This window comes from Pezoporus occidentalis, unplaced genomic scaffold (assembly GCF_034315485.1).
Source record: "Pezoporus occidentalis ecotype Australia unplaced genomic scaffold, CSIRO_AGI_Poc_V1 ctg96, whole genome shotgun sequence".
Classification (NCBI taxonomy): Eukaryota; Metazoa; Chordata; class Aves; order Psittaciformes; family Psittacidae; genus Pezoporus; species Pezoporus occidentalis.
In genome coordinates this window covers 1,091,455-1,113,899 of record NW_026916325.1, presented here as the reverse complement: position 1 = coordinate 1,113,899, position 22,445 = coordinate 1,091,455, and the positions used below count along the sequence as shown (strand labels likewise).

At 41.1% G+C, this 22,445-nt stretch overlaps 1 protein-coding gene across 1 annotated transcript in view; it reads right to left on the bottom strand.

Moving 5' to 3' along the window:
* VSNL1 (visinin like 1) overlaps positions 1 to 15,422 on the bottom strand; it is a 90,318-nt gene extending 74,896 nt beyond the window's left edge. The window contains 2 exon segments of the mRNA XM_062606398.1: positions 15,180 to 15,329; positions 15,332 to 15,422. Of these exon segments, the coding sequence (XP_062462382.1) occupies positions 15,180 to 15,329; positions 15,332 to 15,422 (241 nt within the window).
* Between the last annotated feature and the right edge of the window lie 7,023 nt (positions 15,423 to 22,445).

The window sequence follows — 22,445 nt, the reverse complement described above, 5'->3', positions numbered from 1 at the left end:
CTTTTCCTCAAAGCTTCACACAGACCTTGGGGAAACGTAAACTTGTGACCCTGGCATAACTGATGCAGCCTGTTTATTTCTTAGGTAAAATGGGTTATCATCATTTAAGCTTTCTGTGGCATCTTATGCCTTTATTCATTTGGACAGTCTGCATGGTAGGTGCCAACTGTCACATCAAACCAGTGGGTGCTGAGACGAGTTGTGCACTCGACTGCCAAAGCGCCCCAGCTCCCAGGTCAGCTCTTCCCAGCCCACCAAAGGCAGACACCTGGTGCTAGCTGGCTGGGCCCACACCAGATGCAGAAGCAGGACCTCAGCAGCACCCTCTGTGCTTTACTTCACACCATTCATTCTCCAACCAAGGAAGTACTTATTTCACTCCAAAGCAGTCTAGACATGAGCTAATATATATATATATCATAGATGCAGATTACTACCTGACATAAAACCAGAAGAAAGCATCTGACATAGAGAAAAAAAAATAGGTTGAGTAAGCTTCATGCTAGTGAACATATTCCTATGATAATCTCCTTTTCGAACAGCTACTTCATCTGCTCACCACAGGAAGGGCTCTTTGATGCTTCTCACTAGCCATATTCTGCTTCTGAGGGGAAGTGAGATTTAGAGAAATCCTCGCAGGAATGGCAGAGTGCAGGCAGCTGCCTTGCCTACTAATCAATGAATGCTGCCCAGGAAGAGAGACAGGATGAGCACTGTTTCCTGCCTGCCTGTTCATCTGTCCCCCTGGGAAAAAGCAAAACTGCAGCGACACATTAAGGCATGTGCTGTCCAAGTGCCTCAGGCAGGAAAATAAGCGAAGTATCAAGTAACTGAGCCCTCCGAGCTACCCATGGGACGTAGGGCTGTTCCAGCCAAAGCAAACTGCTACAGTTAAACCATACCTTTATTTTTTTCCTTTAGAATGATAAAAAGTCCTGTTGAATGGTCTGAAGCTACAATAGAATAAAACTGGCAAGCTCTTTTGCTGAAAAACAACCAGACTGTGAAGTTCTACCGTCAGAATACACACCTAAGCTGAGAAGTTTGCTGTACCAGCTCTGGAGTCTTGCTATGCTGAAAAAAAAATTGTACAACCAACTCATATATGGCAGATTTTAATCTTTTGTCTTACATAATGTAGACTTGGCTAACAGCACTTAATAACAACTTAATGGAGCCTGATGGAGTTGAATTGCCTCATATCCAGTGTGACTGGTGCTCAAATGGCTCCACTTTTAAAAATTTTGCCACAATAATTAATGGGAAGTAATGATAACCTGCAGTTGGCCAAAGAAATACAAGATTTTTCAAAGGAAAAACAGGGAACACACAATTTCTGGACCATTCCACATAAAAATAGGTACCTTTCATTTTCTTCTGCTCTAATACTTTAAAAAAACCCTACCTTCACCAGGTCTCAGTCTTTACATTTTCATACCCATTCCCCTCTGAAACAAGAAAGAACAAATAGCTACTGCTGCCAACTCTTACTGTAACAACAAATCTTCTGCACAACCAGAGATCAGCAGAATGCGACGGGTTATGCCTGTTTACTTCACTGTACTGAGAAATCCTTACATTCCAGTTTATTCACAAACTGACTTCTAGGTAATGCTTTACCATGTCCAAGGAAAAAAGCCACAAAGCCTGTCTAAAATGAAATACAGCTATATATTATACAACAGCTCTAACACTTTTTAGTCTGCCATAAAGAATACAACTGGCAAAAAGTAAGTTGCACGCTTCTTTCTAAAAGGTAACTTCAAAAGAGAAACTGATCTGGGACCTTATTCTTTCATAGTATATTGACAACTGTGTATGCATGAACAATTTTCATGTGTGGAGACCTGACACCTGTGTTTTATTATGCAAAAACCTAAGAAGAAAAATATGTTAAGGATCACGGCTAAACTGATAAAATTGATGTAATAATTGTATGTAAATGTACTATGTAATAAATCCAATGTAATTAAAACCTAGAGATAATGGAAACATGCATGTCCTCATTGCCTACTAAAAAAGCCCAATCCATGCTCTGCAGCCCACTTCCTCACCAGCTCTAGTCCAAGTGGATCCTTATTATCACACCACTACCTGACAGATCTCAGCACCAAAAGTATAGGAACCTGGGAGAGATGTAAATACCACAGTAACCAATAAATTGCCACTGTAAAAATATTCCAAAGTTAGAGTGACGGTGGCCTAGTCATTTAAATTTAAGATTTAAAACAGTTATTACTTTTAGTTCATTAATACTTTTATTTCATTTTTAGTTCATGAGTGGCACACAAGCACTTGCTTCTGTAAGAATTTATAAGTATAGCCAGTATTTCTAAACTGCGCTGTTTAGCTTCAAACCAAGTACCTCAGGGAGCCAAGAGGAAAGACAAGCCTCATGAACAGGTCACAGGCAGACAATGGTAACAACTCTGTATTGGTCCCATTACTCCAGGGAAGGATTACATTTCAATTTTAATCTGACAGTCCAGTTCCATTGCCAGAAAAGGTTATACGCTCCAAAGAAAACCTCTCTCATTTTTTGAAACAGCTCCTTGCTTAGTGTCTTGTGTATATTCTAGGACTTACATGGCACATGCAAGGCAGGGCAAAAAAAAAAAAAATACTGGCCATGCTTCTTCACAAAGAAAAGAAAAAAAAAAATCTTTCGGGTGAGCTAAACCTGCAAAAGAATAGGTGCTAATAGCAAAGCAAGGCGACAGGAAAAGCTTCCCTTTCTAGCAGATGCATGTGGTTCGGTGACCATGTCAACTCAGCCAGGAAAGGTTGAGCTGCATCAAGAGATCAGCCCAAGCTGGTGCCACCAACAACCCTCCCACTTTCAGGACCACAGATCACCTCGTGCCGGGGTAATCAGGCACTGCATTTCAATTCAGTCAAGACAGACCAGTATCACACCAAAAGTCCAATGAGAAACTGCTTTCATCCAAATTTCTAGATCTGCATCCTCATTCCTTCCAAATACCAAATGTGGTCACCACACCAGGAAAATCCTCTACTACTCATCTCACTGCCAGATGCAGAACACAATCACCAACGTAGGAATGGCATCTGAACTGTATAGACAGGTCTTTTGAGGAAGAGACTGGCTTCTACTAATGAGTGGGACCAAAACACTTGTGGCTTAACAGTAAAAAATTTACAAAAATGGCAAACATTTTTCCACCTTGTCTTGCAACTAGAAGCAGCGTTTTTGAGGTTTTAGTCAAGCTCTTTCATATCAGCAGTGCAAACTGAGTTCCTCCCATGATAGGAACCTCACTGTAACATGTGATCAGATAGGTAAAACACGGTCTACAATTCACTATGAGAAGCAGTGTCTTGGATTCCACCCTCTGCTTTGCCTTCAGTTTTCTATGAGCTCTTGGAGGAGTCACATTTCTGTCTTCAGCATCATCATGTAATACAGTGTGAATGAAATCATGTCAAATTCTATAAATTTGCCAATACCGTAGGCGTCATATCCCATTCAAAACTGACATCAGCAATGAAAAACTACATAGCACATAAATACAACTGCAAAACAATGAGCAACTTGTCATTTAAATACTTCAAAAACAGGACCCCCAAACTAACAGCTTTTTACAGAAAAAAAAGCAGGATTTTTAAAAGCAGTAGCACAATCATAAGATCAATGAATCATATGATGAGAGTACATTTAAAGTCTTACGCAAATGCTTCACATTTTATTTTCCAATCCTTCTCCCTGCTTAGTTTCATGTCCCAAATGCCTCTAGATGAGCAAATTCCCCTGCACTTATAAAGAACTCACTGCCAGAGGGAGTCTGCACTGGGGGTATTCCTCTGGTCATTTTTAGGACTTACTTGCATGTGACTTAAAACTATTTCAATTCCCCTTCTTCTTCTGCAACAGCTACATCTATCACCTGTCTCAAACATACATATAAGTAAAGTTACCACAGCTCAGCTAGCTAGCTATTGGCATCTCAGTTAAGGCTTCCTCTAAGCATCTGTCATGCTTTTGTCCTAGTATGGTTCTGATACAGCCTGGCTATCATTACATCTGAAGATGCAGTTCAAAGAAAAGTTGCAAGAATCAGCTGGATTTATCATTAAGTTCAGTGTTTCCTGGAAATTCAGATTTTTCCCTGCAAAGTTTTCTCATAACACATAAGAAAAAGTGAGAAGTGATGAATGTGTTGGTGATTTTCTAACTAATCACCCTTTTTGTGAGAGGGTCTCCACTCTTCTTTCCTAGATGTTGACACCTTTGCCTTCTGGTACCTTCAAATGCTATCCTACTCCTTTCCCTCACTTCCCCCTTCCTTTCTGATTCACTTAAAATGTCTTCTCCCTAGCACTGAAATCCTCACAGGTCTGATCCTGCCTACATCTTTAACATGATTCATGATCACACCTTCTCCTTTTCCCCAAGTCTCATCTCCTTTAGGCTATGAGCTAGCTAAATACTTACACCTACATTTCTAGTCAACTCTGTTCAAACCAACAGATTTTCCCATATATTTAAATCTAATCACTCACGGAAGTGTTTTGGTGCTTCAAGAAGTTCTTTGCACTATTCAAATCCATTCTTTGATCCAATTTTTCCAGTAGGGATCTGATGCATCAGCTCACAGAATGAGTCCTATTTGTGTGACCTGGGACTTTGGTCCAGCTACTTCAGGATAGGATTGATTCATAAAAGAAATTTCCAGTTGACATTCAACTCTATGGTAGCAAATGATAATTAAGCACCATCAAGCCATCCTTCCATTTGCTCCCAAATATTTCCTGATGTCTGTGCTTGTCAACAGCACTGCTAATGCCACTGCCCACCGATGACATACACTTCCTTTTGCTGTACAGCCACACCTAAATTACAGTTACTGTAATCTGAATTTTTACAGCATGGCAAATTTCCATAGCACAGTTGACACAACATGAATCTGCCCCTTTAATCTGTGTGAAATTGATCCCTTAGTTTGTTTGTTCTCCTAGATTCAATATTTATAGAAGAGTACCTCATTACTCAAGTGTCCAGAGTGATACCACTAGCTTCGATCATTTACAATAAACAAAAAAATGCTTGTATCTGCAGATTTCTTGAATGGGTTTTTCAATGGAAAACAGAAGTACAAGACTAAAATGGCTGTTAGCTGCTGTGTAGGTCTTCCTTGAATCAGGAATCTCATAAATTACCATTCTGAGTGACAAAATGCAAAATTGCATAAATAAGTAGTATGTTAGTTGTCTCACACAGCTTCGGACGTTGAAGTCCTCCTGAATGTATCAATGCTGACAACAGTAAACGGTTGTGTTTACCGGGCAACACTGAGAATTACAATTTCAGTATCTCTGTAACATATAATCCCAGAGCAACCTTGAACGTTTCATGAACTCTTCCTTTTATCTGGAGATGAGCTGACATTGATATACTGTTATTGGTCATCACTAATACACTTCTACTGGTGACAGGGAGATGCATACAGCTGAAGTGAGTTACATATTGCAAGACCTTCCAATTTATATGGAAGAAAGTGGAATTTTCAAGATATCTTTCTGTCTGCTCCTCAGCCAACTATGGAATATAAGACACCCACTAAGACTCAAGCCATAGTTAGACATAGGAATTTTTTTCACATATTTGAAGCACATGAAGTTGCAGGGTTTGCCTTTTTTTTTTGTTTAATTTTGACTATCTGTATTTCACCAACATTAAACCAGCAATACAAAGTAACGATAGGACTGTTTGATACCAAAATACAAATTACTTTATTATTTTATATTTACCATGAGTTTCTCATGCAACAATTCAGAACCCTGTTAAACTGTTTTCATTTATTTACAGTTGCATATGATGAAAAAAAAACTATATTCAGTGAAAAATATTTGAAGGAGGTACTAATGTATTTCACAAGGAATAGCATTTGACTAGCAAACAATTCTCTAGCTCATTCTTGTCTAAAGAAAGCAAACTACTTTGTGACTGAAGAACTTGTATGAATAGATTTTGGTAAGCTAATTAACAGCATGGATGTTATGGCATTAAGTGATATGTACAAACTGAGAAGGGAACCACTGATAACAGTATGTAGAAATAAAAAATGCAGAATATGTTATGCTAAATTATTGTCACATTTTCGGTCTTCTGTATCACATCTTCCCACTCCAACACTACACAACCAAAATAAAAAAATAAACAAAGAATAAATACATAGGCTGTGGTCCTACTATGCAGATTTACATGAAGCTCCCTTGGGCCTTGCACTGAGGTATGGGGAGGCAGGGCACTGAAGAGAGTGATTCAACAAAGAGAGATACACAGAAAGAACACAGCCATATTCAACATCTGTTTGCATTGTACCATGACTTCTTAGAGACTTCTCCCTGAAAATACCAATCTAGAGATACTTATACACAAACCCAGCTGTTTAGAACGTGCTCTAAGTGTGTCTACACCACAGCCCCTGCAGCTGGAGCAGATGCGTGCCTGAGCCATCTTTTACCTTGCTGGCTTTGCCACTGTAACCAGCCCCACCAGGAGAAAGCAGAACGTGCTGCAGGCCGTATAACCCGCTCAAGGGCAGGATGAAGACTTGAGTACAGCTAAGCTCTGTACTGCTGTGTCTGGCTTGCTGCAGATACATCATATATTTGGTTTAGGGATAGGTTGAGTATGTCAGCATATTTCATTCACAACCTAGTGACTGCAGAATAAATATATCCTAATTAGCTTTGCAGGAGAAGGACTCAGTTGCTACTATCAGACATGGATTGGTTCAATGTCACTCTGTGAAACCCCTGAACATGCATCTTTGTGCACAGGCTGCAGTTACAAGATCTTTTATATGTTGTTAGAATTTTAAAATTACCCTTACAGCACTGTACATGCAGCTGCACTTCCTAAAACAGATCCTTGTTTTATAAGGCTAACAGTTTAAAAACCAAACACAAAACCACAGTTAAAATACAAGATGAGGGAGGCATTCCCTATGGTGAAACACAGCCAGGTATCATTAAGGAGAGGGAGACAGGCAACAGGAGACTGTTGGAGCAGAATCAAAGAAGAAAGGAAGCAGATAGAGAGGGAGGAAAAAAGGGATCAGTGAAGGCTAAAGGATAAGACATGAAGCAGAGTTAGTACCTGCTGACACTTCAGGATTAAATTCTCATAACAGAGTGGGAAGCCTGAATGAGTAATGCTCACCACTTAAACCATGTAGAAACTTATACTACTTATGGATCTGTGTTCCAGTAGCACCTCTTTGTGGCAGGTATTTGAGAAAAATGTAAAGCCTCATAACCCCTTCCAACACTTCTATTTCCCCAGACAAGAATTAATATCAATAAAAAATAGCCATTGAACTCAATAGGTAAGCACTCACCCAATGCGTACCACAGCAAGAGACAGCTCTTGTAAGCAAAATTAATTAATGGAAAATGATGAAGGCTACTTTGTGATCTACTTACCATACCTGAGGAGGAAAATGAAGCCTTAGAAACTACCTCTCTTAAGCACTCTGGCATTTCAGTAATACAGCTGAATCATTAGAAATTCACTGTCAGAAGGCAGCAGGCATATTTTATGTACTTATATTGGAAAAACAGTTTGTGATTTGACTCTCTTAATTTAAGGATGTGTTATATGTAAGTGTTAACAAGATAAACCACCTAATGTTCTGAAGACCAAAAAGGATGCTAATCTTCTAAAATTTCTCATTTTGAATGGATATGAAGGACCAGATTCCAAGCTCACTGGAGCACACTGCAGAGCGTCCTTTGACCTTACAATGTGGCTAATGTGATCAGATAGAAGAGTACTAATATATCCAAGTCAGATGCAAAACCCCAAAACAGGTGAAAAATACAGGTCAAACTTCATTAGAAGGCATTTGAAGAAATGGTCATTTCATATAAATCACACTGGTTTGCAAAAATCGACAATACAATCCAATGTTTTATGCATCAAACTAAAATTCCTTTTCAGGCTATCATACTTACAAACAGAAAGCTTTTTATGCAGTTAAAAACAGGAATTTCAAGACCATCCTTGAATGTAGCTACTCATTTGTGTCGTTTGAAAAAAAACAACAAACACATTCAAATGAAAACTGACTTCTTTAAAAATGTACAGTATATAAGAACATCAACTGTATATGTGCTGGGCATCAGCAATACTTGCACAAATAACTTTCTGAGTGTTATCCATTATATAAACTGATTTTATTTTCAGTGTTAAGACCTTGTAAAAATGTTCACTTTCACTAACTTTTCAAAATCACATTTATTTTTCCTAGATATATGAACTTCTATTAAAAAAACAAAAGCATTTTAATTCGAACTGCTACTATGCCAAATAAGAGTCTTCAGTTACTTTGTATTTCTAAATATAGCAGATAAGAGTACACAGAAATATGCTGTATTCTAAGAGCTTTTATAAACAAGATGTTCTAATTTTAGAGGACTCAATTCTGAACAAGGTCTAATTAAATACACAGATATTCTCAAATGCAGTCCACAAAAAGCGTAATGTTCGGCTCTCCTCACTTCCATTTAATTCCATCTTGTAGTGAGTGATTTAATATCCACTTTCGAATAAAAATGTTTTTGCACTAGGTGGAAGACTAATCTTTCATTGAAAAAGAGAAATTATTTTTTAGATACTAAAATCAAGTCATAGGTATTTTACAAGCACCTGGCTCAACAGCTTACCTATTTAATATTCTTTCAACTACTTCATAGATTGATTGGCTAAAGAACTGGTAATGAAGACCAGAACCAAAGTGCATGTTTTAACACTAAGGATAATTAACTACTACAAAATCCTAGGGAGAACTGCAAAAAAAAAAAAAAAAAAAAAGCCATTACCTATGTCTTGTAAATCAACACTGATTTTGGGTTGGTTGGGACTGTTTGGCTTTGGGGGGGTTTTTGGTTGGTTGGTTGTTTTTTTTTTTTTCAATAAAAACAAAAAGGTATGTGCTTCATGAACAGAGGACTAGACAAGCATTGCTGAGTCAAATGTTACGGACTCTGCTAGACAGTTGGTTAAGTTTCATATTGTTTTCCCTTGCAGAGTTAAACATACATGAATCTAAAAGCTTTCAAAACACGCCTTCCTACTTAGCTACAAGTAAAGTAGCTTTTATCAAAAAGTTTAAAACCTTGTATTTGTCTAAAAGCTCTGTAAATTACCATCAGAGTTTGGTTTTTTCCTGAGTACAGATTAAGACTTCTACATTGCTGACAGTATATTCCTTATCAAAGTTTGAACAACCAAGGTAATCCCACTGGTTGTTATTATAATGGTGGATGCAAGTCATGAAGAGGTAAACAGTATCTCACTACTTTGTTATGACTAACTATGATATGAAAATACCCTGGTAGGACCAAATAAAAACAAAACAGTTAAAAAGCCATTTATACGTCATACCATTATGGACGTCATAGTTTTACATCTTTTCATCAATGAACGCTGAGAAAGCCCAAGTTAGTGAACAAGAAACAGATAAAATGATTCCTCCTAGTATTTAGTAAACTATACAGTGGAGCTGCATAAAAACAATGATGCTTTTCCAAAATCATCAATTATTTAAAACTACATCTGATTTAAGCCAAAAGTGATTAAAGATCATTTTAATAAAAAAGTTTAGTGCCTCATATATATTAGTATTAAAGCTATAAAAATCACCATTACAGCTTGGATTTCTCCTGCACATCAATTTAGATTCTTGTAATGTTGTGTAGATATTCTTCTCCAAATGGCTTTCTGATCATAAAGTGATTTTTGAATTCTTTATCTTCCTAGTAAAAAACCCACTTGATTACCTCAAATTATCGCTTCTCATGGCTTTAAAAATCGTAGGTTGTTGACAAACTCAAGAATGTAGCAAACTCTTGCTTTTTCAAAACATTTAAACTGGGGAAGCTGTAATACATTCTGTTAAATTTGTGCAATCTGGGATTCAAAAAGTGACTCAGCGGGATTTTTTCCAGGCAGAGAATCTCCAGTAATATCTGTAATACTTCTTTCTTTGTCCTCGATATCAGCATTTTAGAATATGTCATGTTTAAGTCACTTAGGCATTTATCATCACAAACCAAATGAACACTGTTCATTTCAATTAACTGTGGTTTTACAAATTATTTTACAAAACATATTCTATTCCTTAGCCTCCTCAGGGGAATAATCACAGAGAAAACCAGCTTGATATTTTTAACAAACACATCAGTGAAATGGACTATCAAGTGATTCCTATCTTTTCCTCTCCTTCAACTGGCTCCCCGAAACGACTTACTTTTTACAACCTTCAGCTATGAGACCATCTCTAATAATCTGCCTTAATTTCCTACATGTGTGTTATTGTCCTTTGGGTCATATTCATATCTAAATGTGGGAAAGCTCCTGAAAGCAGAAACCCTGTGGATTACGTCCGCATAAACTTTAAAACACAAATTGAAAAAACACATCTATATTCTTAGCAACTTAAACCATAACTTAAAAAGCAGTAGGATTTGAAGCACTACCCAGGGATTCTGTATTCCACAAACAAGCATCCTTTTTATCATCTGTTTCAGTATCTTTGAAAGGGATTATAGCTATTACTCTCAGAACAATAGCATAAAATTCAAAAGGTAAGATTCTCTCTTTCTATGAATAAAGAGTCAGAACTGAAGTAAGAAAGTGCCTCCCTGTGATAGAAGCCCATCTGGACCCTTACATCTTATACCACTACATATGCTTATGGTCTTCCCTATGTCTGCTGTATTCTGATATCAGAAACCCTTTCAGCGATGCCACGCAGAGAAGCTATAGAGTAAGACATGATCTTTCCCAAGGATTAAAGGAAATAAACAGTGAAGAACATAACTGGTAAAGAGAAAAGCAATTCAAAGGTGCAATGAAGGTACACAAACAGAAGAAACAAAATTACACCCCAAAGGAAGAACGAAAAAGGTTAAGGATATACAGAATGTTAAAAGGTACACAAATGCAAGTAATGGGGACTCACAAGAAAAGGGGGACAGATAGCACAGTCTAGGCTCATTACAGTGAAGTCTGAGTCAAAATTAGGCTTGAGGAATAATGTGTGAAGACCACACGGCCCCTCTTCTTTCCTAGTGCAATACAAAATTAAAGGAAAGTGCAAAATCTACTGGCTATTAAATTCTGAAACACGATTCTTTTTAGACCGCTCTAACAACAAAGGAAATTTAGCCCCAACCCATGCTGGTAAAACAAATTAAAAACAAAGTGATGAAGGCCAATGCTGAAAACGTTTGACATCACAGACAAGGAGCACAGTTTTTCATGTGCTACATGTTTCAGTTCCAAGTACCTAAAAAAGACATTTGCCTATTGTATTTAAAAATGATCTAATTCTAATTTCGATTAGTGTTTAGTTTCTAATTTCAACTGCTGTTTAATTCACAGCTGGAGGATGAGCCAGCATTATGTGCCCAAGTGACATAAACTTCTGGAAATCACAGAAATCCACAAGAATCTGCAAAATTTACACAAGTGAATACATAAAACACGAGCTTGAGGCGCAAATATAACAGAAAAAAATCAGGAATGTGCAGTAGAGACAGACATAAATTTAGAATTCCAAAAGTGCAAAACAGAACCAGGACAACAGCTTGAAAAGTAAACAGTTTTGGAAGCTCCCATAACAAAGTTCACCATACTCATGTGTTTGTTAAAAGGAATCTAGATTCTGAGATTCAGATGCTGCCTGCAGCTGCATTGAGTACAGGGAGAAAAGTCAAGAGGGCTATACCATCCCAACACATGGAGGGAGCTGCAGGAGCTTGGTATTGCAGCCCATTCATTCCCTGAGCCCTCGAGCAAGATGGTGTTGGAAGGCGCATGGGGATCCCCAGTGCAGCCCAGCTATGCTGCAGTCAGCAGGGTGTCGCACCCTGGGACACATGCAGTGCTTTCCCAAACAGATCCAATGTCAGCTTCATTGCATCGCTTCTATCCCACGCAGCCAGCCTGATTCCTGCAGGCTGAACCAGCAATCCTCAGCTGTGCTGTTTTGCTCTGCCCTGTCCTACAAATCACATCCCACCTAGACTTTACCTTACTATTCCGGCCAGGGCTTAATTTTTCTTGGAACTGTGGCATGATATAAGCTATGACTCTGTCAGTGTATTACATCAGGGGAGTGCACAGCGGGACCTGTACAATGGAACCAACAGCAGTGGGGACACCCCTGGTACTGCAGTTGTGGTTATGTAATGCCATGAGAGTCTGAAGAAGATGTCGCTCGACAAACAGCTATTGTGCTGTCAATAACTGGATGCTCCAGAACATGAAGCATGCTGAAAAATCACTGGCACAATTCTGTGTATCGGTATGCATTTGTATGGGGCAAGAAGACAGGACGACCTAAAAAACTGATTAAGTATTGCAGTTCTGTGCCAGAGAGGTTTGTGGCTGAACAAGAAGATAAGGATTCAGTCCTTAATTAAAAGGCAGGAATAATACATAACAAGGATCAAGAATGTATTTCCTTATTTTTCCTTGACAGCAGCATTAGTCCACACTATGTTTTGTTTGAAAGGAGAAGTGAAATGTAATTAATCAAAATTGATCACAGTCCACAAAATGCATAGTGCTGCTCTAACACTGAACTGGAAGACCCTTCAAGTAAACCAATGGTCTTAAATGAACATTGCTTTTTTTGAAAAAGGCATTCTGTGAAGAAAAAGGGTAGTAGTGAAAGCTAATGAGTCTGAAAATGTGTCACAGAAACAAACTACTAGTAAGCATGTCTTCTGAAAGGGACAGTGAGTATGTATTTCACAAAGTCTGAGCATACTTAGTTTTACTTGAATGTGAGGAATCTGTTCCTTATCATATCCCAGTTAGTAAATACGTGCCTCTTTTTCTTCTTCATAAAGAGGTAGTGGTACCTCTGAGAGACAAACTTTCTAATATATGAAGGAAGACAGTGCCTACCCACAGAAACGGTCACTACAAAATATTGCTAAAAATATTTTGCCAGCAGAATTGTTGGGAGAAGCACCTGTATCTGTTACATTACCATCTTCTTTGCAAGAACGTGGAATTTATTCTTACATTTGGCCTTTTGCTAATTGGTTAGTATGTGCAAGTAATCACATTTCAGTTGTAATGAAAGGGCAGGTTTTTTAATTACCCTGTTATCTGCACGCTTTTTCAGCCGAAAAGTCTGCCGGTGGAGGTAATCGCCGCCGCCTCCTCACCCTCACCCCCCGGCCTCGCTGCACCGTTTCGGGCGATGCGGGATTTGGGAGCGCAGGTCCCCCGGCGGTAACTCCGCACAGCCGAACTCGGGCTCCCCCCTTCGCCCTGGAAGAGCAGAGAGCCCTGTTCCACCTCCCAAAAACTCCTGAACGGTCTCTTCCAGGGACCGCGGGGGGGGCTGCTGTTGCATAAGATCAGGCTCCTTCCCCCTCCCCTCCCCCCCCCCCCCCCATTCTCCAACCGTTCCTCCCCACGTCGGAGGCCGAAGCTCCAAACCCAGGCTGGGGCAAGGCTGGGGAGCGCTGGGGGAGTACGGCCACACACAACACCCCAGCAGATGAAGAGCTCAGTGGGGTTGGGGACAAGATGCAGAAGAGGGGCTGTGGGGTGACCCTGCAGGTGGCTTCATGCACGGAAGGGATTGCCCGTCTAGGGGGTGGCCACCGGTGGGAGCAGTGGGGAGAGCGGAGAACTCCGGGGACGGACGGGACATGCCGGGGTGATGGTGGTGGACCCTTACACCGGGGGAGGAGGGACCCGAGCTGCAGGGGGAAGGCAGCGCTGTTCGGGCTCTTCCAGCGGCCCCCGCCGGAGCCTGCGCCGGGAATCCAGCCCAGCGCAGAGCCAGCCCCGTGTCCCGGTGCGGCATCCCCGTGGGCTAGGGGAGCGGCCCCGGCACCGCACTGCCGGGACCGGGGCCTTCCCGGCGGGGCCAGGGACTAAAGAGCCCTTCCTGAAGCTGCGGAGAAGGAGGGAGAGGAGAGAGGCGTAGTGCCGGCCCGCAGGCAGGCATGCCTCCTCCTCGAGCCGCACACACGGCACATCACCCAGCGCGTACAACTCGTTTCCAAGCGGAGCTTGCGCGCAAAGTTGCGCCGGCCAGGCTGACACCACCCCCCCCCAACCACCACACCTTGTGTCCGTCCCTCCGCGGCCGCGCACCTCGCGGAGCCCCGCCACTCCTCTCCACACGGTTCAGAGCAGAAAACGCCTCACTTTCCCCCACGGCTGCTCACGATCTGCCTCAACCTGCTCCTTCCTTCCTCCTTTTGTTTTGATCTCTGGATATGAAATTCTCTCTCCCGTCGTCTCCTTCTCCTCCTCACGCCTTCGTGTGGGAGATGACGGCTGGGACCGCACACCAGCCTGTGTCATCTCCTCCAACCTCCATTTCACTCCGAGCAGTGCCCGAGAGCGCGGTAGCAGCACGGCACCTCCGCGCCTGCACCTCCCGCCGCGCCCGGGGCTCGCCCGGCGCCCGCCCCGCGTGCCGAATAAAACGAAATAACGAAATAAACCCCCTCTCACGGGCAGTAACAACGGCGATAGGGCGGTCACAAGGGCCGGGAGCACTCCTGCCTTCCCCGCGGGTGTGATGACCTTGCGAGGACTGCTCCTGATCTTCGCTTTCGCACGGTCTTTAGGGTTTATTATCTTTTCCCTTACTGGCTCTTTCCAAACGCACAAGAATGCCAAAGACTTCCACTTTCCCCGAAACAATTTCCAGGCGCAAACTGTGAAGCGGGAGATCGATGCTTCCGTTTGATGCTGCCGGTATCGATATCCGGATCGATGTGGGGTTCGGTCTCCTACCTCGCAACAGTTGACGGCAAATCGCCTCGGGCGCGATTGCCCTTCATCCCGCCCGTGAGGCGACACCCCCACGCCCACCTCAGCGAGGACTACTCGCGCGTATCCACATCCCTGCTCCCGGGGCGGAAGACCCCCGAGCGACGGGGAGCGGCCGCGCTGACCCGGCAGCCCCCGCCCCGGCCCCCGCTGTCCTCCCGGGAAGAGAACACCGCGCGGGGCAGCCCGAGGCAGCGCGTCCCCGGCTCCAACCTCTCCGCCCGGCGGGCAGCCCTGCTGCCGGCGCCCCGACGAAGCTTCCCGCACGCCCCGAAGCCCGGCGGGCGGGTGCGGAGCCCGGACCCCCCACCCAGCCTGACCACCGTGGCGCACTTACAGAGGGCGCCGAGAGCTGTCCGCGGTGCGGAGGAGGGCGCTGGGCCGCTGGGTCCCGCCGGGGTGCTGGGGCCGGAGGGACGGCGCCTCGCTGCGCGCCCGCCAGCCGCTCGCGCCGCCGCACCTCGCGCAGCACCTCGCACCACCGCTGCCGCGCGCCCCCGCTCCGCCCCACGAGCCGCCCGCCCGCCCCGCACTGCAGACCGCCGCCCCGCGCGCACGCGCCGCCCAGCCGCCCGAGCATGCGCGAGGCCGCCGCCGCGGGCGTGAGGGAGGGGGAGCGCGCGCGCGACCCGAGGAGACGTCGCGTTGGCGGCGCGGAGGGCTGGGGGGAGAGGGAAGGGAAGGCCCGGGGCAGAATGGCGGCCGGGCAGCAGCGCCAAGTGCGGCGGCGGCGGCCTCAGTGTCACTGCCAGGGACCCGAGCAAAACCGCATCGTGTGTGTGGAGGGACGCGGCCTTGCCCTGGAGCTGCACTTCATGTGGGGGCTCTTCTACCCAATGCGTGGAGCCATCAGTAGCCGTCGGTTATGCGGGGAGAAGGCTTCACGGTGTGGTCTGCTCCAGGCTCATGGCACTTGGGTCCCATGTGTGGAGCCACCTGTAGCCCTCATAGAGTTACAGAATGGTTTGGGTTGGAGGGACTCTTAGAACTCATCCAGTTTCAACTTTATGCCATGGGCAGGGATACCTTCCACTAGACCAGGTTGCTCAAAGCCCCATCCAGCCTGGCCTTGAACTCTGCCAGGGATGGGGCAGCCACAGCTTCTCTGGGCAACCTGGGCTGCGAGTGTCTCACCACCCTCACAGGGAAGAACTTGCATGTGTGGAGGCATCATCTTGTGTGACAAGTCAGTTTTCTTGCTGTGGTCGCTGTCCTCATGGTAGTTTCTGTTACGAGAGGAGTAAAGTTGAAGGCTTTCACTAGACATCGCACAGCAGTTGGTAGGACCCTTCTATGGCAAAGACATAGGTAAATGTTGACTCATGCATGGCAAGTTCTGTCGCTGTTTACACAAATTAAGTATATTTAGCATGTCTTAAGCACAACACTGGGGAAAGCGGGTGGATACAGCAGGGCAAGCAAAATAATCCCATGCATAAGAAAGAGTACTGAGATCAAACCATGCCCTTTTTTATCTTGCTACTCATAATTTCAGAAAAAACTTAAAAACATGAAGACTCTATAATACATGATGGTAGTAGTTTATTGTTGAAATGCCTGAAAATTTCAATTGGAACACAAACTGATGTGTTAGTTACTATACAAATTTACAGGAAGCTACAGTATTTTCAACTTGCTAATGTAGACAGTTGAACTCATAATTTATCCTTATGTGATATCAAAAATCACCATTTTTGCATCCAGAATTACTTTTTGTGTGTAAGCCAATAATTTTAAAGTTTTACACTTTTTTTTTTAAATTTCCCAGTGCTTTCTTCTCCCTCAGTTCATGTTTTGATTTTCTGTATGTGCAAAAATGCAGCCTGAAAATGCTAAAAATTTAGGTTGATTCCAGACCTGGCACAAACAAACAGTTAGGAGGTGATTAACTTCACAGAGTATCTCCAAAATCCCTGCTTTACATGTTCTGATTAATATAAATTATTTCCTGTCATCTTCATATTTTGCTACCCCATTGCTTGCTTGGCCTGCCAGATCATTAATAATCATCTTTAGCATAATGAAAGTTAGAGTGGTGTGGCATCTGCTTGATGAGTTTTAACCGTGTTGTTCCCTCATATTTTCTGTCTCTTGTTCAGTTCTCTGTAAGTTTGTTTTTTTTACCATCACAGTGCAACATTAATTCTGTGTGACCCATTTTGATTGTGTCCACATAGCAGCTACTGCATGACTTCATCTCATCTTGGTAACTCTTCTAGTGGCAGGAGTGGTAGCTATGGCAGTGCAGAGCTCCGTGTTGGCTGTAAAACCAGGTATTTCCTTGGTGCCTTAGATGGGTTTTGCTGCTGCTTCATAGCAAATAGTCAGCTGGTTGAAAGTTAGCTTGGGGTCATCTACTAAGAGACTGGTGCTTATTGATGACATGACTTTCAACATCATTGGGGGGTCATCCTTTTCAAAAAGGTGCTGACCATTTGCTTGTCATCAAAAAGCAAAAATTATAGGTTGAATTTTAAGACATTGTGGCTAAAGCACATTTTAAAGGAATTTTTCTTATGTCTGGGTTTTTTGTTTTTTTTTTTCCCATTGACTCCAGTGGCAGAATTTCCGTCTACTCTAAAAAAAGTACAAATTAAGCAGAGAATACTGTCATGTTTTCATGTACAACCATCCTAGTTGAGGATGAGGTAATTCTGGGTAAATTCAGGTTACATAGATTATGTTTTCAAATGCATTTGAAAACATAATGCTCATTCAAAACAAGAAGTACTCTGAGGTATTTTTCTAGAAAACTTTGGCTTATTTTTTTCATGTACTCCAGTACAGTAACAATGCAATACAAAATGCCATTTGAAAACTAAATATATATAAAACCTCACCATTTGCAGTATTACTGCTTAGTCCAAAATGCCCATGAAAACACTTCATTTTTCTGTTAATCAACAATTTAATTAATGTTGCCTATTAAACCATGCATAGGGTTATTTAAAAGGTAATAATGACATTGTCAACAGTTGTGCTGATGTGACATGCCTTATACTGTGCTGTCCTACACCGTAAGCAGTCACTGGAGGCCTTTGTAACTGGGGTGTACAAGTTTACCAGTTCAGACTTCTAGCATTTTCAGCCACTTAATGTTCATTTTTAATCTATGTAAATGACAATAATGTATTTTAGACTGTGGGGAATTAGACTTGTGGCAATTCTCTATCATACATGTAGTTTTAGGACTTTTTGTTTTCCAGCTAAATGGTTCTTTGGATTTTGCAAATGAAACTAAGTGTTGACATGTAGCAACTTTAAGTGGTTTTTGAACCTAAAGTACAGATATCAAGCTTATATCTAAAAGCTTTTATACCTAAAGCTTATAATAGAGCTACAGCAATTTAAACGAAATCAGGATCTTACCCAAATTTTCTATTTAGTGTAGTAAATGTAAATATAAGAATTCTTAGCTTATGAATGAATGTAGGCACAAAAATGTACATACTCTTTTTACAGTCTACCATGGCTTACATGGGTCTCCTTCAGGCTTTGGATCCTAAACATTCTGTTTATGCCTTTGAAAGAAGCCAGGTGATGCCCTAAACCTCTGATCTTGTCAAGGGAGATAGATAGGCATCTCCAGAGGGAAATTCAAAATCAAATGAAATCAGGGCTCTTCCTGTCCTTTTTTTTCTCTCTGTTTTTGCTCCAGAGTTGAGAGTTCAGTATGAAAAGACAGTAGTCTCTGAGAGGAGTCACTATCTCAGTAGGTGGATTAGTGGTAATTAGGTATTTCTTTATTTTTTTAGCATGACCTCCTGTTTTACAGACACCAATTTAATTGCAGAATACTATTTCGGAGGTTCCCTTTTCCTCTCTCCCTTTTATGCTCAATAGTTGCTAGGAATATATTTGCAAATAGGTTTTATGAGAATCAACACCAGAATAAATATCTGTATCTACATCTGTAGCTGTATACTTTATGTTCTACTAGGCCTTTGAAGGAATTATTTCCTGTCTGCCTTCTGTGTTCTCTTCATGCAGTTTCTACATGCTGAAATACACTTGTCTGTTACATGGGGAACTGAAAGCAGCAGTGCGCCTGCAAGGAGTGGCAGAAGGGAGCTGCTTCAATGCTCTATGATTAAATAAAGCTGCTGCAACATGCTGCAGTTGGAAAAGGGTAAGATTCTTGATATTCAAAAGCAAACTATGAGCGTGACTGAGATTATCAGTTTCAAAGTGACTGTAGATTGTCTTGCTGCTTTAATGCACTATGTAAAATTATATTAAAAATTACATTTTAAGTGTGTATGTTATCTTTCACATTCATCTCTCATTCATTTTTAAATAATTCCCCTAATAATGCAGATAAACCAAAATGGACTTACTTTACAAATAAATCCAATTTTTCTTCTTTATGAAATGTAATGATTTTATGTATATACATCCTTTTTGTATGTGTCAAACCAAGCAATTTATACTTCAGTCTTTTTATTAATGAGATTATTTATTAGTCTTCAGTTTCTCAGTCTCATAGAATGAAATGTAAAGAAAATACCATTTATGTAACATCATCTCTGATGTGGTATAGTGCAGTCAACTGGGGAGCACATGCAATGCCTAACTTTAGATACCTACATTTGATGATAGCTAAATTACTTGACTGTTTCCTTGCATTGCCTCTGGTATCAGTGAAAACACAAAAGAAGCCCTGACAGGGTGATTCAGGCTTGGAACCTGCCTACCAAAAGCCAAGAAAAAAATATACTGGAGTTTAGGCACCTAAATAAAGCATCTAAAGCTAAATGGCACAAGCCTAGGTTTCCCTTCAGTAGGGCTGTTTCCAGGGAAGCTGCTCCAGTTGCTTTTCTTAAGTTAGGCATTTGCTCAAGTGGAAATAAAAGCTTGACATTCTGGACCTGAGAAATAGAAGATGCAAGTAAACAATGGCTTAGAAATTCAAGAAGATTCAAGTAAATAATGGTTTAGAAGATTAGGAATGACAAAACTTAGAAGCATTTCAGTTTCTGCAGATGTCCTAAACATAGCATTGTGCTTTCCTTTGCCATTTTCCTCAGGGCAGAACTCTTACAATGTACAAAATAATTCCTGTGAAGTCAAAATGGTCATGCAGTCTTGAGATGTTCCAGTAGGGCTTTGTTTGCTTATTTGATCCATGAGTGATTTTCCTTTGTGAAAATATTATATTGGTGACAAGTAAAAAATTGGAATGCAGCTATAGAAATAATAGTAAATAATAAAGGATATAAAAGGAAAACGCCACAAATTTCACAAGGTTAGCTGATTTATTAATAATTAAATACTTAATCTTACCATCATGAATCAAAACAAGCAAGATACTACCTAATCTTTTTTTTGGACATCAGATTATTTTACTCCATTTTCTTGCATTTTTGACGCAATTTTTATTAATAACGTTTCTCATACAGTTCTATATGGTTTATAATACACTTCCGTGCTGTGTCATGTGAATGTACTTTCTACTAAAAAATGGTGGGGAGGGTAGATGGGGCTTTGAGCAACCTGGCCTAGTGGAAGGTGTCCCTGCCTGTGGCAGGACAGTTGAAACTAGGTGATCTTTAAGGTCCCTTCCAACCCAAACCATTCTATGCTTCTATGATACTATGATACGATTCTATGATAAAAGTTGCAGCAGGACTGTTTACTTGCTTATGGACAAAATGTACTCGGATCTTGGTGGACATGTAGGTAGTTATCTTTATATAATGAAACTGCACTGTGAGACATAATGACTTCTCATAACAGTCTGTATTTCATACGTAATACTTTTAAATATAATTTGATTTAAGAAAACAGCAGTGAATCAGCACTCTTTGCCCATAATCGCAAAAGCAGGATTTACTGCTAAAAGTGGAGATACATCTCAGAAACTAGGCTACTGGACATAAAATAAGTTCAAACCCAACAGACAGACATGCTCATCAGAGAAAAGAGATGTTAAATAAAATGTTGAAAAATTATTCCATAATTCCATTTGCAATGAAAACAAGTCTTTTCACATGTAATACTAGGTCATTTTTTTCTATTGCCAGCATCTCTGTTTGTCAAAATCACATTGCTGCTTCTCTCCCCGAAATACATCATACAGCATCTAGTCTGGTACCTGGTATCAGAGATGTCAGCTTAAGAAAGGCTTATGAAAAGCAAAGCAGTTACACAATGTTTCTTTTTCAAAAACACCTCCTTTTCTAGTAGTTTCAGGTTTAGGAACATGCAGAGCTGGAGTGTACATCTGGATCAGGATACTTAAAGGATACTTAACAGGCACTGATGAGCTTCTTAGGTATGAATTTGTCATTATTAAGTAATTTATATCTGTGGTTTCTGTAACTTCCCATTACAATGATTTCCATAGTTAACAGGGCTTTAGATACATGAAAAAATACTGACCCATAGTATTAATACAGACCCCATTTTTCATATTCAGTGGTGAAAAAGGTAGTGCCACACTGAAAACAAGCTGTGCAGTACCAGCATAGAAATCTGAAGTAAGTTTGAAAATATGAATTTATAAATATTAAAAGACATAAAAATATGAAAAATATTAATACTGAAATGATTGTATAGATTTTCATTCTTTTCTATCTGATAAAAATGAAAAAGAAAACAAACAACCACTTTCTAAGCTTGTAAACAAGTATATCCCATCACCATGTGTGCTTGCTGCAGAATTCAAGAGCCATCCCTCAAAGTTAGAACTCAGGGAGCACCTGGGGTATCCATGTGCTAACAGATTATTATATTCGATGAGTAAGATGAAAAGAACTTGCCTCTGAAGACTTCTAAGAGCTTGAAAACGCTTTACCTGTGAGAACCACACTAGGTGGTTTAGCTCAACATCAGATACTATTCTGAAGTATTTCTTCTTCCCTGACCCTTCCTGAATAACTTCCACCACCCTAACCTGTGGTTAGCCCTTATTGTTAAATTTCCCTCAATTCTGTCTTCCTTCTTAGGGTCCTGTGATCATGTTGCATCACTCTTCATTCCTTCAGTCCTGGAATCTACCATGCTGTCTGCTGCATCTAATAGCCTGGGGCACAAGCCCTCTTCCAGAATGGCTGGCTGCTCCCAGAGGAGGGGTTTACCAGAATAGAGGGTAGCTGTGTGCATATGATATTTTAAAGTTCAAATGTGGCTTATTATCTTATATAGGAGAAAGGGAACTTTAATATTTTTAGATGCTCTTGTGATTTGTTTGTCACTGGTAGCAAAGTAAGCCAAGCAAAAGGGGGAACACTCTCATGTTGCTGTCATAAACATCATTCTGTAGCAAGCCAGAATACTTCAAACAAATGCAGCAGATCCTTTGCAATACTGTTGTCTCAAATAAGCGTTATCAACTTTTCTAGCTATTATTCTGTGGTTGCTTAATATATATATGTATATGGGGATGCATGGAAAAAAATAATGCATTATTCCATACTCCTGTTAGTTTATCCAAATTAGGTATTATATAGCAATGACAACTGTTTGCTATGTGTATAAAATTTTCAACTTCAACATAGATTTCTATTTCATTTTTAAGAATTTGGCAGTTTATTTCATGTTATACAGCACTGTACACTGTATCCTTAATCTTCATTTCATTTTCATATTTTTTACTGATCAT